General features: G+C 38.5%; 2 protein-coding genes across 2 annotated transcripts in view; both read left to right on the top strand.

The window, feature by feature from the left end:
- Positions 1-4,874, top strand: part of LOC122659936 (epidermal growth factor receptor substrate 15-like 1) — a 32,871-nt gene extending 27,997 nt beyond the window's left edge. The window contains 5 exon segments of the mRNA XM_043855093.1: positions 2,469-2,537; positions 2,791-3,133; positions 3,336-3,462; positions 4,234-4,632; positions 4,634-4,874. Of these exon segments, the coding sequence (XP_043711028.1) occupies positions 2,469-2,537; positions 2,791-3,133; positions 3,336-3,462; positions 4,234-4,632; positions 4,634-4,657 (962 nt within the window). The 3' untranslated portion in view covers positions 4,658-4,874.
- A 3,700-nt stretch (positions 4,875-8,574) lies between these two features.
- Positions 8,575-9,880, top strand: LOC122659951 (amino acid transporter AVT3B-like). The gene has a single exon (XM_043855116.1). The coding sequence runs from the start codon at positions 8,600-8,602 to the stop codon at positions 9,860-9,862; it is 1,263 nt and encodes a 420-aa protein (XP_043711051.1). The 5' UTR covers positions 8,575-8,599; the 3' UTR covers positions 9,863-9,880.
- Positions 9,881-14,123: the final 4,243 nt, after the last annotated feature.

The following is a 14,123-nucleotide window of genomic DNA, read 5'->3' as shown; positions in this document are numbered from 1 at the left end:
AGTTAATGGTCCTAATATTATTGAATATATATAACATGTCTTATGGATTTTTTTTGGACTGCTTCGAACCGGAACCGGCCCACTCATTAGTTAATGGTCCTGGATCTCAGGTTTGGAACCGATTAGCTTATTGTTCGGGTTTTGATCCTAACCCCTTAGGGCCAGAACCATTAAGGAACTGGACTAATAGCCCAGAACCGGACCAATTGACACCCTAGTGACATAGGTCATCTTCAAGTTTTGAGTTTGTGCTTGATGTTAGTGTTACTAGCCACAAAGGACTATCTAAATTGATTCGTTTCTGCTGATAAGCTCCAAGCGCATTGCCAGCTTTAAGTGCTGTAAGAAAATGTTGGAGAAGGCTGTGGGTAAACTCACCCGAGTCCAACCCCAAAAAAACCTGAGATTGGGCTGCATTGTTTTGGATTAAGGGTTGGGATGGGGTTGAGACCTGCATGACCCCTAAAAATCTGAGTGTTGTCCTAGTTGTTAATGGTGCAAGTCATTATAATGGATTATTATGACCTAAAATTTATGTATACATGTGATATTGGCTTGAATTGGTACCTAGTCTAGTATATAGCCACAGACTCTTGAAACCCACCTGAGCCCGACCCATCCTGCAGTGGCAAGAACTGCTAGTTGGCCTTGGGCTGCACAATTTAAAGCTTGAGCTGTGGCTTCTACCTGGTGCCCAGCACTAGAAAGTTTCAGGTTGATCACTGCTTTTCAAATGAAAGAAAACCTTAAATACTTGTTAATCAAAAAATTGAGATGCCCCTCATTATGGTAATCGGTAAATCTGAAACTTTGCCACTTCACATGGAATTCATGGATGGACATGGGTGGGGCCAGGTGATAGAGGACTCTCAACTATCACACTGATCGAATTTCAGTCTGAAACAAGCATAAGAAGTGGTTAAAAAGTGAGTTTAAAATTACTTGATTGCCGTTTCACTATAAAGGAATCTAGTGACACTTTGTAATTCTGTCACTTTGTACGCACGTTTGAGGTATTCACTAGCTTGTTTGGGCTGAAGCTTGACCAGTCAGCTTGGTGTGAAGTCCTCCATAACGTGGGCCCAAGTATAGTTGTCAAACCAGGCTGATTTTCCAGGTGGTATCGAACGCCTTAGTGGTATCGAACCAGGTTTAGCCCTCATTTATGCCTAGTATGATTTGAGTAAATGCTTATTTACTTAAGATACTATTCATAAATAAGAAAATACCCCCTATTTGAATCTAATAAAAATAGTTAAAAAATAAAATTCCAAAAGGATAAAAAGTCAACCCCCCCAGGTCAAGAACAAAAATTGGATTTTCAGCGGTAGGTGAAATTTTCAACTTTTCAATGCTGGGGTTTTTCTCAAATCTAAAATTTCCATATATATATTTATGTGGTAAACCATTGCTAAAAACCAAAAGAGCAGTAAAATAGTTATTTATTTGTTTTGATATCTAAAAAACTATTTTCATTCAGAGCGATTTTGACAACATTCGCGCACTCCAAATAAGGTTTGACCGGAATGTAACTCCTTCAATATAAATCATATTTAAGCAGTCTTGGATTTGTTGAAAAGCTGATTTTGTGCTTTACCTAATGCAAAAGTCTCATGTAAAAATAAAATAATTTGACCAGTCAAACTTCTTAGAGAACCAGAACATTTCTCTAAATCGAGAGTTGTTTAATTACTTATAGATAACAATAAGATCATATACTCTAAGAACAGTATAAACCAAGTGTGAGACTAGGTATACCATGACAATGACTAATTCCAAGAACAATATAAATTAAATGTATGTTTTGATTGTTTCAAACTTCCAATAGCTTGCTTCTTCAATTCTATGATGATTTTTGATGACTTGATGTGACTTAATGTTGATTTTTTATGACTTGATGTGGCTTAATGTTGATTTTTTATGATATAAGGTAGATATGGTAGCATACTAGCATAACTAAATAATGTTAGAAAAAAAGGGAAATAAAAAATAACACTTGGCGCCTTGGTCGTGTAGGCAACGCCTAGGCGGGCGCCTTGTCGTCTAATTGCTTAGGCACCCCTCCACCGCCTGGACAACTATGGGCCCAGCTTTGTCTACCACATGACAAAGCAGTGGCATGTAGACACAGTCTTTATATATATATATATATATATATGTCATTTTTGGACACTGTTGTCTACTTTGTTCTCACTGACCATAGTTAAATCTCGGGATCTGATCGGCCAATGCATCTCGGGAGCAGCAGTGTCTGGCGTAGCCTCCGATACAGAGGTTAACGTCATTGATAGAAATATAACCATAATGGGGCCGGTCAACCATTAGTCCTTTGTGTAGCATGTCAGATGTTGTTCACAGATGCATCTTGTGTGTTTATTTTTATAATACTGGTTTACCTCTTTTTTTCTTCTTAAAGTTTCCCATTCCAATGTCTTCTTCCCCCCTTCCCTCTCCCATTTTCTGTGAAGGATGGCAACCTGGCATTGAGGAGGGAGCAGCTGATTGGGATGAAGATTGGGACAAGTTTGAAGATGAAGGTATGCGAAAATAGTTACGAGATCGAGCAGCTTTCTGATTTAAGAAATCTCCTTGAGTTATGCTCACATTTGATGATATGAGTTGTATAGTCGACTTGTGTCCTTCATGATGAGAAACAATGGGCGATTCTCTTATTCATATTTATACCTTATGCTTTCCTTTCATGTGTTTCAAAAATGCAGAAATAATGTTATATCAATTGTGACAAGTGCAATCTGCATGCTAATTGTGAGGCATCATTTATGCTTTCAGGATTCACATTTGTCCAGGAGCTCACTCTTGATGCTCAGAATACTGTGGCCCCTCCAAAACCGAAATCTGCTTCAGTTTGGAAGGAAAAAGCTTCCTCAGATGAGGGTCTGACCACTTCATCCCCGAATGCTGATACTAAATCAGAGAAGCCTACGAGTACAGTTGACTGGAACACTGAGGGTGGATCTGTTTATGCACACAGTGACGATGGCTCAGCAAGAAGTGCACCTGCCAGTCCCACTGGAAGAAGTACAGTGGAGAGTCCATCTCAAGATTTTGGAGATAACCATTTTGTAAAGAACATTGGTGCAGATGCATCACCCCGTGCTAAAGAAACACATAAGTATGGCACTTTAGTTTTTTGTCTTTCTGTTGCTTTTGGTTTTATCATTTCACAAATAGTTGATAATATACTATTTTTTCCATCTTGGAAAACCAGTTTACCTTTTCCTTGGTAAATTGAGTTTACTATTCCCTTAGTCTTCAGCTTTCGTCAACCCTTATCACTTGTGGATATGATGTAAATACTTTTATTACTTTTGCAGTGATCATGATGATGCTGAATCCGTACTTTCTGTGGACAAAAGTTTTGATGAACCAACGTGGGGTGGTACTTTTGATGCCAATGATGATACAGATTCTGTGTGGGGCTTTAACACGTCTCATACAAAAGTAAGATGACATAACCAGATGTACATTGCCAATTCATCAGAGTATCACTTATAGTGGGTGAGCCTTGGTGCAACGGTTAAGTTGCGCTATTGCAACTTGTTGGTTGAGGGTTCGAAAACCAGCCTCTCCTGCGAAGCAGGGGGTAAGGCTGTGTACATTTGCCCCTCCTAGACCCTGCAGTAGCGGGAGACTCGTACACTGGGACAATATATATATGTAGGAAAATTATGCACAACAAACCCACCACCCCCCCCCCCCCCCCCCAAAAAAAAAAAAAAAAGAAAAAAAAGGTCTCACTAGGGTTCCTTGTGGGGCACTGTTCATTCAGGCTTGCTGAACCCATGAATGGCTAAACCACCCTTCTTGAACCTACTTAAAATTAGCTTGGTCAGTGACTATTGGTTGTTCAATTTGAGATTTCTCATGTTCCCAGTAGTAATAGGACTAAACCTCCATGGGGTCCGTGGGTTGAAAGGGCACATTTGAGAACTGAAACGCGTCAAGTTATTTCATCTATCTCAGCTAATTAACAGAAACAGTTAGTTGTACCTTGGATGTGCAAAACTCGAGTAGTAATAGTAAAAATTCTCTTGACTGACCACCTTCTATTATTCCCATGCTCCAAAGAAGGAAAAGAACAAAAATGCTTGCTTAAGTTATTGACTTATTCTCATTTCCTTGGTACCGAACTAAGGCGTATCTACTTTCTTTGTTGTTAGTGTTTGAACTCCTCATTGATTTGCTTATTCTGATTGAGATGTCCATCTGCAGGATCTGGATCAAGAGAGCCACAGAGACTCATTTTTTCCTGACTTGGGTCTGAACCCAATAAAGACTGAATCCCCACAGGCGGGCAGCATGTTCCAGAAGAAGAGCCTATTTAATTTTGATGACTCTGTTCCTAGCTCACCTCTCTTCAATTCTGGTTATTCCCCAAGGTACAATGAGGGATCAGTGGACCACTCCTTTGATAATCTGTCGAGGTTTGATTCCTTCAGCATGCATGACAGTGGATTTTTCCCTCCACGTGAGACTCTTGCTAGGTTCGACTCTATCCGCAGCACTGCAGATTCCACCTACAGTCGAGATTTTCCATCTTTTGATGATACCGATCCTTTTGGCTCAAGTGGACCATTTAAAAGTTCATCAGAAAATCAAACGCCAAGGAGCTTCAGATAATTGGAGTGCTTTCTAGCCAGGCCATTCGGTGTTAGATTCATATGTATTCTTATATCAGTTTGAGCCTTTTGCAAAGTCTGTTCATGAGAGTTGAGTGGCCTGGGTTTTCATTTACCTTTCCTTTTCTCGGTGTGCTATATATTCTGAGATGATGAGTGGTTGTAGTGTCTTTTGGGGTACATCTCTTGTATTTCTGCAAATCCAATTCGTTTTTTTTTTTTTTGGGGGGGGGGGGTGTTCGTTCTGGGAAAGATTTTTCTATCGCTTTTGTATGTCCTTGGTAATTTTTTATGCATGGGAGTTGATTTTGAACCGGGTTGAAATTCCCTAGTTGGGCTTCTTTGCTTTTTCTTTTTGTATTTAATGGTTTGTGGGAATTTTCATTAAAGAACATCTTGAATAGTACAAGCATTTCTTGGAATGACTTGCAATGGATTCTGAAACTTTTTAGTAGGTAAAAATTGATGTTCAGTTCTGCTGCTGCTATTGAATGTGAGATGGTCGAGCTTACAGGATTGATGGTCGGTTCCTCCGCTGCTTTTGAATGTGTGATGGTGGAGCTTACCGGTTGTACTAAATTTGGAAAGTTCCGATCAGGGTTTCATGAATCGGAATCAGTATGGGGGATCTAGAGCTGGCAATCCATGCTGGGTTTCTAGGGTTTAGACCGATTCTGGTTGGGAAATTAAAGAGAAGAAAAGTGAAATTTACAAATTTAAAAAATAAGGATAATTTACACATATCACCCCTGAAGTTTGACAAAAGTATAGTTTTATCTCCTAGTTTTGGATAATTCTATGTACCCATTGAGTGTACCCCTTGAGGTTTACAAACATTAACAATTAGACCCATTTTGTCAGTTTATGATTGACAACGTTAAAATTGCCCTTGCCAATTGGGTTTCAAAACCCTTTCAACCGTTTAGGGTTTGAAATCCCAAATCCTCCCCTTTGCGTACCTGCAACTCATGATGGTGTTGAAGCTGAGTTTGAGCTTCCATGGCTGGACATTGGATTGATCAATACGTCACGCTTTTCTTACCATTTGTCTCTCTTTCTTACCCTGCAACATGCAGAAGATCGAAGTTCGAGGTTGGTCAGTCTGAAATTTGCAGAGGCGGAAAGAGTATAGACTATAGTTTGCTTCCATGGTTGTTCATCCTTTCTATGATGAATATATATTGTTTGAGTGGTTGGGCTGATAATGGGATTTGCTTAATTTGTTGACCGGCTGAAAACCCAAATCGGATTTGTTTTGTGATCATTGTATTCTCACGAATTTTTATTGTATACGGTTGACTAGGGCTTCTCACAAGAGGAGGGTGGACTTCACTTAGGCAGAGTGTTCGGTCAGGTGTCTCGGGTGGGTTCCACCCTCCTCTTGTGAGAGGCACTAGAGAACCGCATCGGTCAAGGAACCGTAGACGATAACGATTCGTTTTCTCACAGAACATTGTATTTGAACTTCTTGAAGAGACGTATCAGATTCTCGTTCCTTTTTCATTTTATTTTGTGAAAGTGAGTTGAATCAGAATTGTTTTTTTTATTAAATTGGTACTTTGTATTGTCTCTACTTTTTCTGGATTGAGGCGGAGGGATTAATACTTGATAATTAAGAAAGAATGAACAAACAAATTCAAAACCCTGCACAACCCTTTCCTCAAACAATAAGAGGGGGAAAAAAGAAGAAGAAAAAAAAGTACCATTCGTGGGGATCTAACGCCCTTGATCTTCAACTTTGAGACCGCACAGAAGCAAGACCAGTCCTGATATTCGACATCGCTGGAATGGGATTCAGGTCGAACCTTGTTCTCCTGATCTAGAGAAGCATTGGGAAAGGTCTATCAGATGACTCGATCTGTTCGTTTATTTAGTTCTGGAAGCTCCCAATTTTAATAGGTTTTTCCCTTAATGTATGTATAGCCATGGTGATGGTTATGGATATAGACTCCCTTATTATCTAATTTTGTGTATTTAGATACCTGGTGTTCCATACAAAGATACCTGCAACTCGTCTTTCCCAATCGATTTGAAAAGGATTTTTTTGTTTTTTTTTTTACAAAGACAATTTTGTCAGTTCATATGGTATTTTTAATGTTATTAGTCATAAATTGACAGAATGGTTATAAGTGTTAACGTTTGTAAACTTCAGGAATATGTAGAATTATCCAAAATTAAGGGATAAAACTATACTTTCATCAAACTTCAAGGATGGTATATACAAATTACCCATAAAAAAAATTTATAAATGTCCCACGTGATTATATTACTTACACCAAATCGTCCATATTTGATTTAACTCTATTTTGTATCTTAAATCTCTTGGGTTTATATTGTATAATGAATATTAAATTTAAAAAATATCATTATTAAATATGATAAGAAATTGCAATAGTTTATTATGCAATCATGTTCAACAAACAACATCTATGATTGAACTCTCTCACCTGCCACCAACCCCATTTTTTGCCATGTGGTTAACTAACCAGTGTTTTAAACTTTACCTATTATTATACTTCACAAAAAAATACCTATTATTATTATTATAAAAGAAAAAGAAAAAAGGATTCCCAGCTTTCCAGCGTTTTCCAACTAGGGAATTTCAACCTGGTCCTTTTTATATCAACTTGTGCAGTAGAGGTAGGAGAGCTGAGCACGTGCTAAATCCAATAGATCACGATCATTTAAGACCCTAAGATCTACTCTACAGCCTTCCACTTGTCAAATCCAAGAGGTCACGATCATTTAAACACATACACGACCATATGCTTAAGCCATTGGATTAGAATCTTTTTTTGAATCTATTACTTCAAGCGTGTGGGTATAGATCGTCTTAATCTGATAATTCTTGGCAATGCCACTTTCTTTGATACGTGGTGTAAAAAGATCCTGTGGTGGAGATTAGTTTGTACCATTTCATGAACTATAATCCGATTTAGAATATGGATCATCTCAACCCGAATGGATTGTAAAATAAAAAAAAAAAACATATATAAATTTAACAAAAAAAAAAAACCCAAGAAAATGACGAATTTATTTGACTGAACACTCACGTAAAACGTTATACACCGACAGTGTAATCTGTCGATAGTTTAATCAAAACACTAAAGCATCCATGCAAGTAAAGCTCCTAAGAAAAAAACCTAGCACGCTTTTTTTTTTTTGTATTAAAGAGAATCGTAGTATTGGGTTTTAGTTTGGGAAAGAGAAAATCGTTGTTTCAAACTAATCTCCTTCTTTCTATGTTTTTTTTTCTTCAAAAACCACGTTTTTGAGTTTACAATCCACTCGAATTGAGATGATCCATATTCCAAATCGGATTGTGAATCTTGAAATGGTGCAAACTAATCTCCGCCACAGTATTTTTTTACACCAGCACAGTGAAGATGATATTGTCGGGAATTGCCCGATTAAAGAATTGGATGGGATATTTGTCCATATCTATCTACCATTTCACGGGAATACACGTGCGGAATCACGTAAATGATCAATGGTCCCATTGATGATTAGGTAGGTACTCATTTCTTAACAGAGTTAAACTGTAAAAGTAAGACACGTGTATAAAATAAAAAAGAAAAAAGAAAATAAAACCCAGCATCCAAGAGAAAACGGAATCTTGAATAGTTAAACCTTTTATGGCAATTGGTGATGGTTGGAAATTGGAATCCTGGTTCAGTTGGAAAACCATCCCTTAAAAAATGCTGATAAGCTAACAACGTCTCATTTCCCAACTCTGGACTCCTCCCCAGTCCCCACACCCACCTCGCTCTCTCCTCTTCTGCAACTTTTCTCTGTATTATTGGAGAAGAGGATTAACCAAGCAAGATCGTTTTGGGTGTGCAGCGTATAATCGCTCAGGGAGGAGGAAAAATTGGAAATTCAGGAAAATCAAGTTTCTATAGATCCATCTTTCTCTTAAAATTGGTTCTTTCTGTTAGTTAAGGATCAATCAATCAATCATGGTTTTTGAGAAAGGGGGTTCATCTACTGAAGCCCTTTCACCTTTGCCCAGAGAAGAAACACCTCTCTTGGGTAAGGCTTCTCACCTATCTTCCCAACCCAAGACTTTTGCCAATGTCTTCATCGCCATCGTCGGTGCCGGTGTCCTCGGCCTCCCGTATACGTTCAAGAAGACTGGTTGGGCCTTTGGCGTTCTCATGATTGTTGCCGTCTCTATCGCTACCTACCACTGTATGATGCTTCTGGTTTACAGCCGCAGGAAACTTGAATCCCTTCAGGGCTTCTCCAAGATCAATTCTTTCGGTGATTTGGCATTCTCGATCTGTGGGTCTATCGGAAGAATTGCTGCTGATGTCATGATCGTCCTCTCTCAGGCTGGATTCTGTGTTAGCTATCTCATGTTCATCGCCAATACTATGGCCTATGTCTTTAATTCCTCTGGTGATACTGTAATGGGGTTTAAGCCAAAAGCTTTCTACATATGGGCTGGTTTCCCTTTCCAATTGGGTTTGAATTCCATTCCAACCCTGACTCACCTTGCTCCTCTAAGCATCTTCGCAGATGTAGTTGACATTGGAGCGATGGGTATTGTAATGGTCGAAGATGTTCAGATCATCACGAAACAACAACAAGACCTTTTGGCTTTTGGGGGTTGGAATGTTTTATTCTACGGCTTGGGGGTCGCCATTTACGCTTTCGAAGGGGTTGGGATGGTTTTGCCTCTCGAAACAGAGGCTAAGAACAAGGAGAAATTTGGGAGAGTTCTGGGTTTGTCCATGATCTTCATCTGTTTAATGTATGTATCATTTGGAGTTCTGGGTTACTTTGCTTTCGGAGACGAAACCAAGGACATCATCACAACAAACCTAGGGTTCGGTTTGTTAAGCAACTTGGTTCAATTGGGTTTGTGCGTGAATCTGTACTTCACCTTCCCAATTATGATGAATCCAGTGTACGAAGTGTTTGAGAGACGCTTCTTTGAAGGTCGGTATTGTGTGTGGCAGAGATGGTTGGTGGTGCTTCTGGTGAGCTTGGTTGCTCTCTCTGTGCCTAATTTTGCAGATTTCCTCTCATTGGTTGGAAGCAGTGTGTGTGTGATGTTGGGGTTTGTGTTGCCTGCTCTGTTCCATCTGATGGTATTCAAGGACGAAAGAAATTACAGAGGATTGATTTTGGATGCCGTGATATTGATTATAGGTTTGATAATTGTGATTTATGGAACTTGGTCTTCTCTAATGGGGATTTTTTATGCGAGAGACTGAGGAGAGGAAAGGAAGGTAGGCTACTAGGCTTTTTCCCTTTTTCCTCTTTCTTTTTGAATGTTTCCCTCTTAAATTGTCTTGGATATAGATTGTAGATTATGAATTCATTTATTGTTTGATTTGCACAATTCAAGATCAATAAATGTCAATTACCTCTACTTGGTTGTTATGAATCAGAATTCTTTAATATGTCTGCAATTCTGGTTCTGAATCTTCTGATTCTCCAGGACTGGAAGTATCAATTGTTAAGAATAACCTTTTTGAATGATCTTAAGATTGGATGCATGATGCAGGGTGGCTTTCAAGTGTTTCTGCTCGTGTCCAGAGTATTATTTTAAGAACGGATCGTAGCAGATGAATCGATATTTAGTATTTTGATCATAGCAGTAATATGGAATGTATGGAGAGTTTGAACAATTTATAAGAAGCTCATCATTGAGATGGAATGTTTGGTGTACAACTGTTGGAAATACGAGTAGAAGTAGTTGACCATGTATCCATACTTTTGTTTTATTTCTGTGTAGTTTTTCAGATGCTCTGGTTCTGTTTTAGTTCTTGAAGCATCCATATGATTAGATTACCTTAAAAAGGATATGTGCAACTCTTGGTATGTTCTAAAAATCTTGATAGTGATGAGACTGAAAACTACTGGAACAACCTTCACTGTTCATTGTAAATGGGAAAGTGATTATTTGCTTGTCTTGTTTCTTCTTCTAGATTTGTTAGTTCTTGAACTAGCTAAATGATAGAATTACTAACAAAATTAATGGTGACCAGGGAGAATTCCTATGAAAAGAAGTCTCAAAGATATACTTAATTAATCTACTTGCTGTCTAATCCTTCTTTTAGTTTGGTTGGTGCACATCCTGCGGCACAGCAGAGGCCATGTGTGCCATGTGGCCTCTACTGTGCCGCAGGATGTGCACAGCACACCCGCCGGTACTGCAGAGGATCCTAGTTCTACTTGAAATGAGAAAAGAACGAAGAACAGCGGTGACAGAGGGGTTGGTTTCGCCTTTTCTTCTTCTATGATTTGATTACAATCGAATGTGAATAGGCATACCCTATGCCTCAAGTTCAGAGCATAGTTGGAAAATCAGGTTTTTCGACTCGACTGGACTCGTCCCGCTCAAAACCTGGTGACTAGGGCGAGTCAAACCTGGTCAAATCAAGTCGTGTTTATTATTAATTTTTTAATAAAAATACATATATACCCTTCTAAATAGAATTATTTTCACTATATGGGTAGTATAGTAATTGCAATACCCTTGGAGACGTTAGCCTTTGTTCCTTGTTTCGTGTTGCTTGTTCCCTTTCCAATTAAGACTATGGAAGAGTTGGAATGGGGAGAGAGAATGAAAGCATAAAGCCCTTATGGCACATGTCATAAATATCGTAACTAATAGAGTGTGATGTAGATGTGGGCTTGCAACTTGATCGCCACTTAAGTTTTGGAAAATGAGATTTCAATTTTCAAATCGGGTAGGAGAGAATGGAGATTGGACTAAGATTTATTAAATGGTTTTTGGTTAGACCAAATTTAAAAAATGACATGATTCGCTCAGTTTGATGTAACTCGGGGCAAACAACCGAGTCTCTAGTGACTCGGAAATAAATTGATCGAGTCTGATCATTTTTTTAACTTGGTCAAGTCTACATGATTCTTGATCAGGTTTTGTGAGTTTTTAACTTGACTCGGGTGATTCGTCTTAGTCAAAACTTGATTTTCCAACTATAGTCTTTAGAGAGACTTTTCTCATATTTTTGACCTTTTGGAAGTAAGTCTATGCCACTAGATTTGAAGTCGCGGTCTTTGAACCATGAAACTTTTGGTACATGGGGACGGTATGCATATGTCGTAGTCGATGTTGTCAAATGAGATGTCCTTATCAGCATACATTTACACAAAAATGTAGCCGGAACCGGATACCGAATCTGAAACGAATCAAATAAATCAAATCGAATCGAATTAATTTGGTTCAATTTCGGATCAAGCAAGTAAGGTTTTAATTCGGTTCGGTTTCGATACGGCTTCGATGTAAGAACCGTCGGTTCTAACTGAAACCGAACTGAATGACCCAATAACTTAAGGGTAGACTTGGAATTAACAAAATAAGGATATAAGTACAAATAAAAGCAAGAAGGGAAGGGTATATTTTAGGGATGCAAACGGATTGGATTCGACACAGATAGTACTATATCTGCATCCACATCTGATTAGCTTTTGGACGGATTTGGATAGTGCTAAACGGATACAGACATGGATACGGATCGAATATTTTATTCTTTTACATGTAAATATAGCTTTTCGGATAGCCATAGCCTATCCGTATCCGTATCCGTTTAGCTTTTGGATGGATTCGGATAGTGCTAAACAGAGACGAACACGGATACAAAACCGGATTTTGACTATTCATTTACATCTCTAGTGTACTTGAAAGAATGAAGCTATGGTGACAGAAAACACTGTCACCACTTTTCTTCACCCTCATGGTAGAAGAAGAACATCGAGCCAACGGTAACCCATCTCCATCCCTATTGAGATGAATCATCCAAAAGAAGTCCAATCCCTTGAGATTTTAAGAGTTTTCAAACTTATAGATTTATGAAGAGTGCCCAACCACAGTTGAAAATTGAAATAGTTTCCATTCTAGAGAGAAAGAGAGAGAGGACTTTACTTGAAGTGAAGGAATGAAGTTTTATAGAAAAATTAGTTCAATTAGAATGAAACTCATAGAAAGCTTACCGCATATGAAAACTATAGAAGTCTTATAAATGAATCAAAAGCAGGAAGACTTACCAGTAACCCATTTCAAAAGGAAGCACTTCCCACCACTAGAAACGACATCTTGAGGCACCCTGAACATAATAACCAAATTGGAACCATAATCGAAGCGAATCGAACAAGTTCGGATTTGGATCCAATTCCAAAACCGACTCGGTTCTTGGTTCGGTTTCGAATCATACTCTCACTTCATGGAACCAAACCGAAACCAAGCCGATTGACACCCTTAATTTTAACTGAGATTTCCATCTTTGTTGAAATTGAAATAGATAAAATGACCAAAATTTCATTGAAATTTGGCACACACATACACAAGATTTTATTCTTGATTGAAATCAAATATCACCAAAATATCAAAATATGGTTCAATCACATGTCGTATTGTTGGATACAACATCACACCATTATTTAACCTTAGGGAAAAAGAACGTTGCTTGGTCGCACCCCCTACATCCAAACAGGGATGGTGAAATGACCACCTACCCCCATGTTAGATGCTTGGGCATGTTCTCCCATTGCCCCCCCCCCATGATGGTGTAGGAGCCAAACAATCAAGCAGCATTCTCTCTCCCTTAACCTTAAATAGCTTTTAAAAAATAATTTTTTTTATTAGCATCCCTTAAGCTCAATCTTTTGGGTTGTGTCAAGTTTTCTAGAGAGTGAATGATGAGGAAAATCTGGTTGCTGTTTATAGAGAATAGTTGAGGTTAATATTGTTTGACAACAATGATTATGTGTTGTAAATAAATTAATGGATTTTGACTGATCGGTAATCGGGACTACAAAAGTTTTAAAAAAATTTATCTTTATTCTTTATTAAATTCTATCCAACATTCTATCCAACTAGCATGAGAAAGAAAGTATTCTTTTCTTTCCTTTTGCTACCTATTATTTTCATGCCAACTTAAATTCAGAAAATTATCACTTCAATTTGTCTGCCGGTCAATTTTCTCAATTTCCTCTAATAAAGGGAGGTGGACCCTACCCTGGGCAGTGTGTTCGAATAGGAGGTAAGGTGGTCATTTCCACCCCTATTAGATGGAATTGAAGAAATGATTAGGGATGTGGCAGTGATTTTGTGAGCTTTAGTGTCAGGACACAGGGGCAGCGTGTGCTGCACGACCGAGTGTCGTTCTCTTTTCTTTGAAAGTGTAACTGATTTTAAAGAGAAAAAAAAAACCAGAATCAGGGTCCATTTTTTGGTTCGACCTCTGGTTTGGCTTTAAAACACATGATGTCAACAACATGTCCATAGAGTTTCCGAGCCAACTCACCTACCACGTGACAATTAGAAGGTGCCAATGTAGAGATACCTCCCTACAGCATCATCAAAAAAACACCCCTCTTTCATCACGTGACAGGGCACTTTCTGACACTCTTGCCCTTTTGCTACGTTGAGACTTGAGAGAGAATAATTTTATAGATTTGTATCATTCAGAAAAAAATTTCGCTTAGTTACTCAGCTTCGTTCGTATG

This window comes from Telopea speciosissima, chromosome 4 (genome assembly GCF_018873765.1).
Source record: "Telopea speciosissima isolate NSW1024214 ecotype Mountain lineage chromosome 4, Tspe_v1, whole genome shotgun sequence".
Lineage (NCBI taxonomy): Eukaryota > Viridiplantae > Streptophyta > Magnoliopsida > Proteales > Proteaceae > Telopea > Telopea speciosissima.
Note: the sequence above shows the minus strand (reverse complement) of the source record. Positions and strands in the feature narration are given on the sequence as shown.

Coding starts and splice junctions, on each gene's coding strand:
- LOC122659951 (XM_043855116.1), top strand. CDS start 8,600: ATGGTTTTTGAGAAAGGGGGTTCATCTACTGAAGCCCTTTCACCTTTG.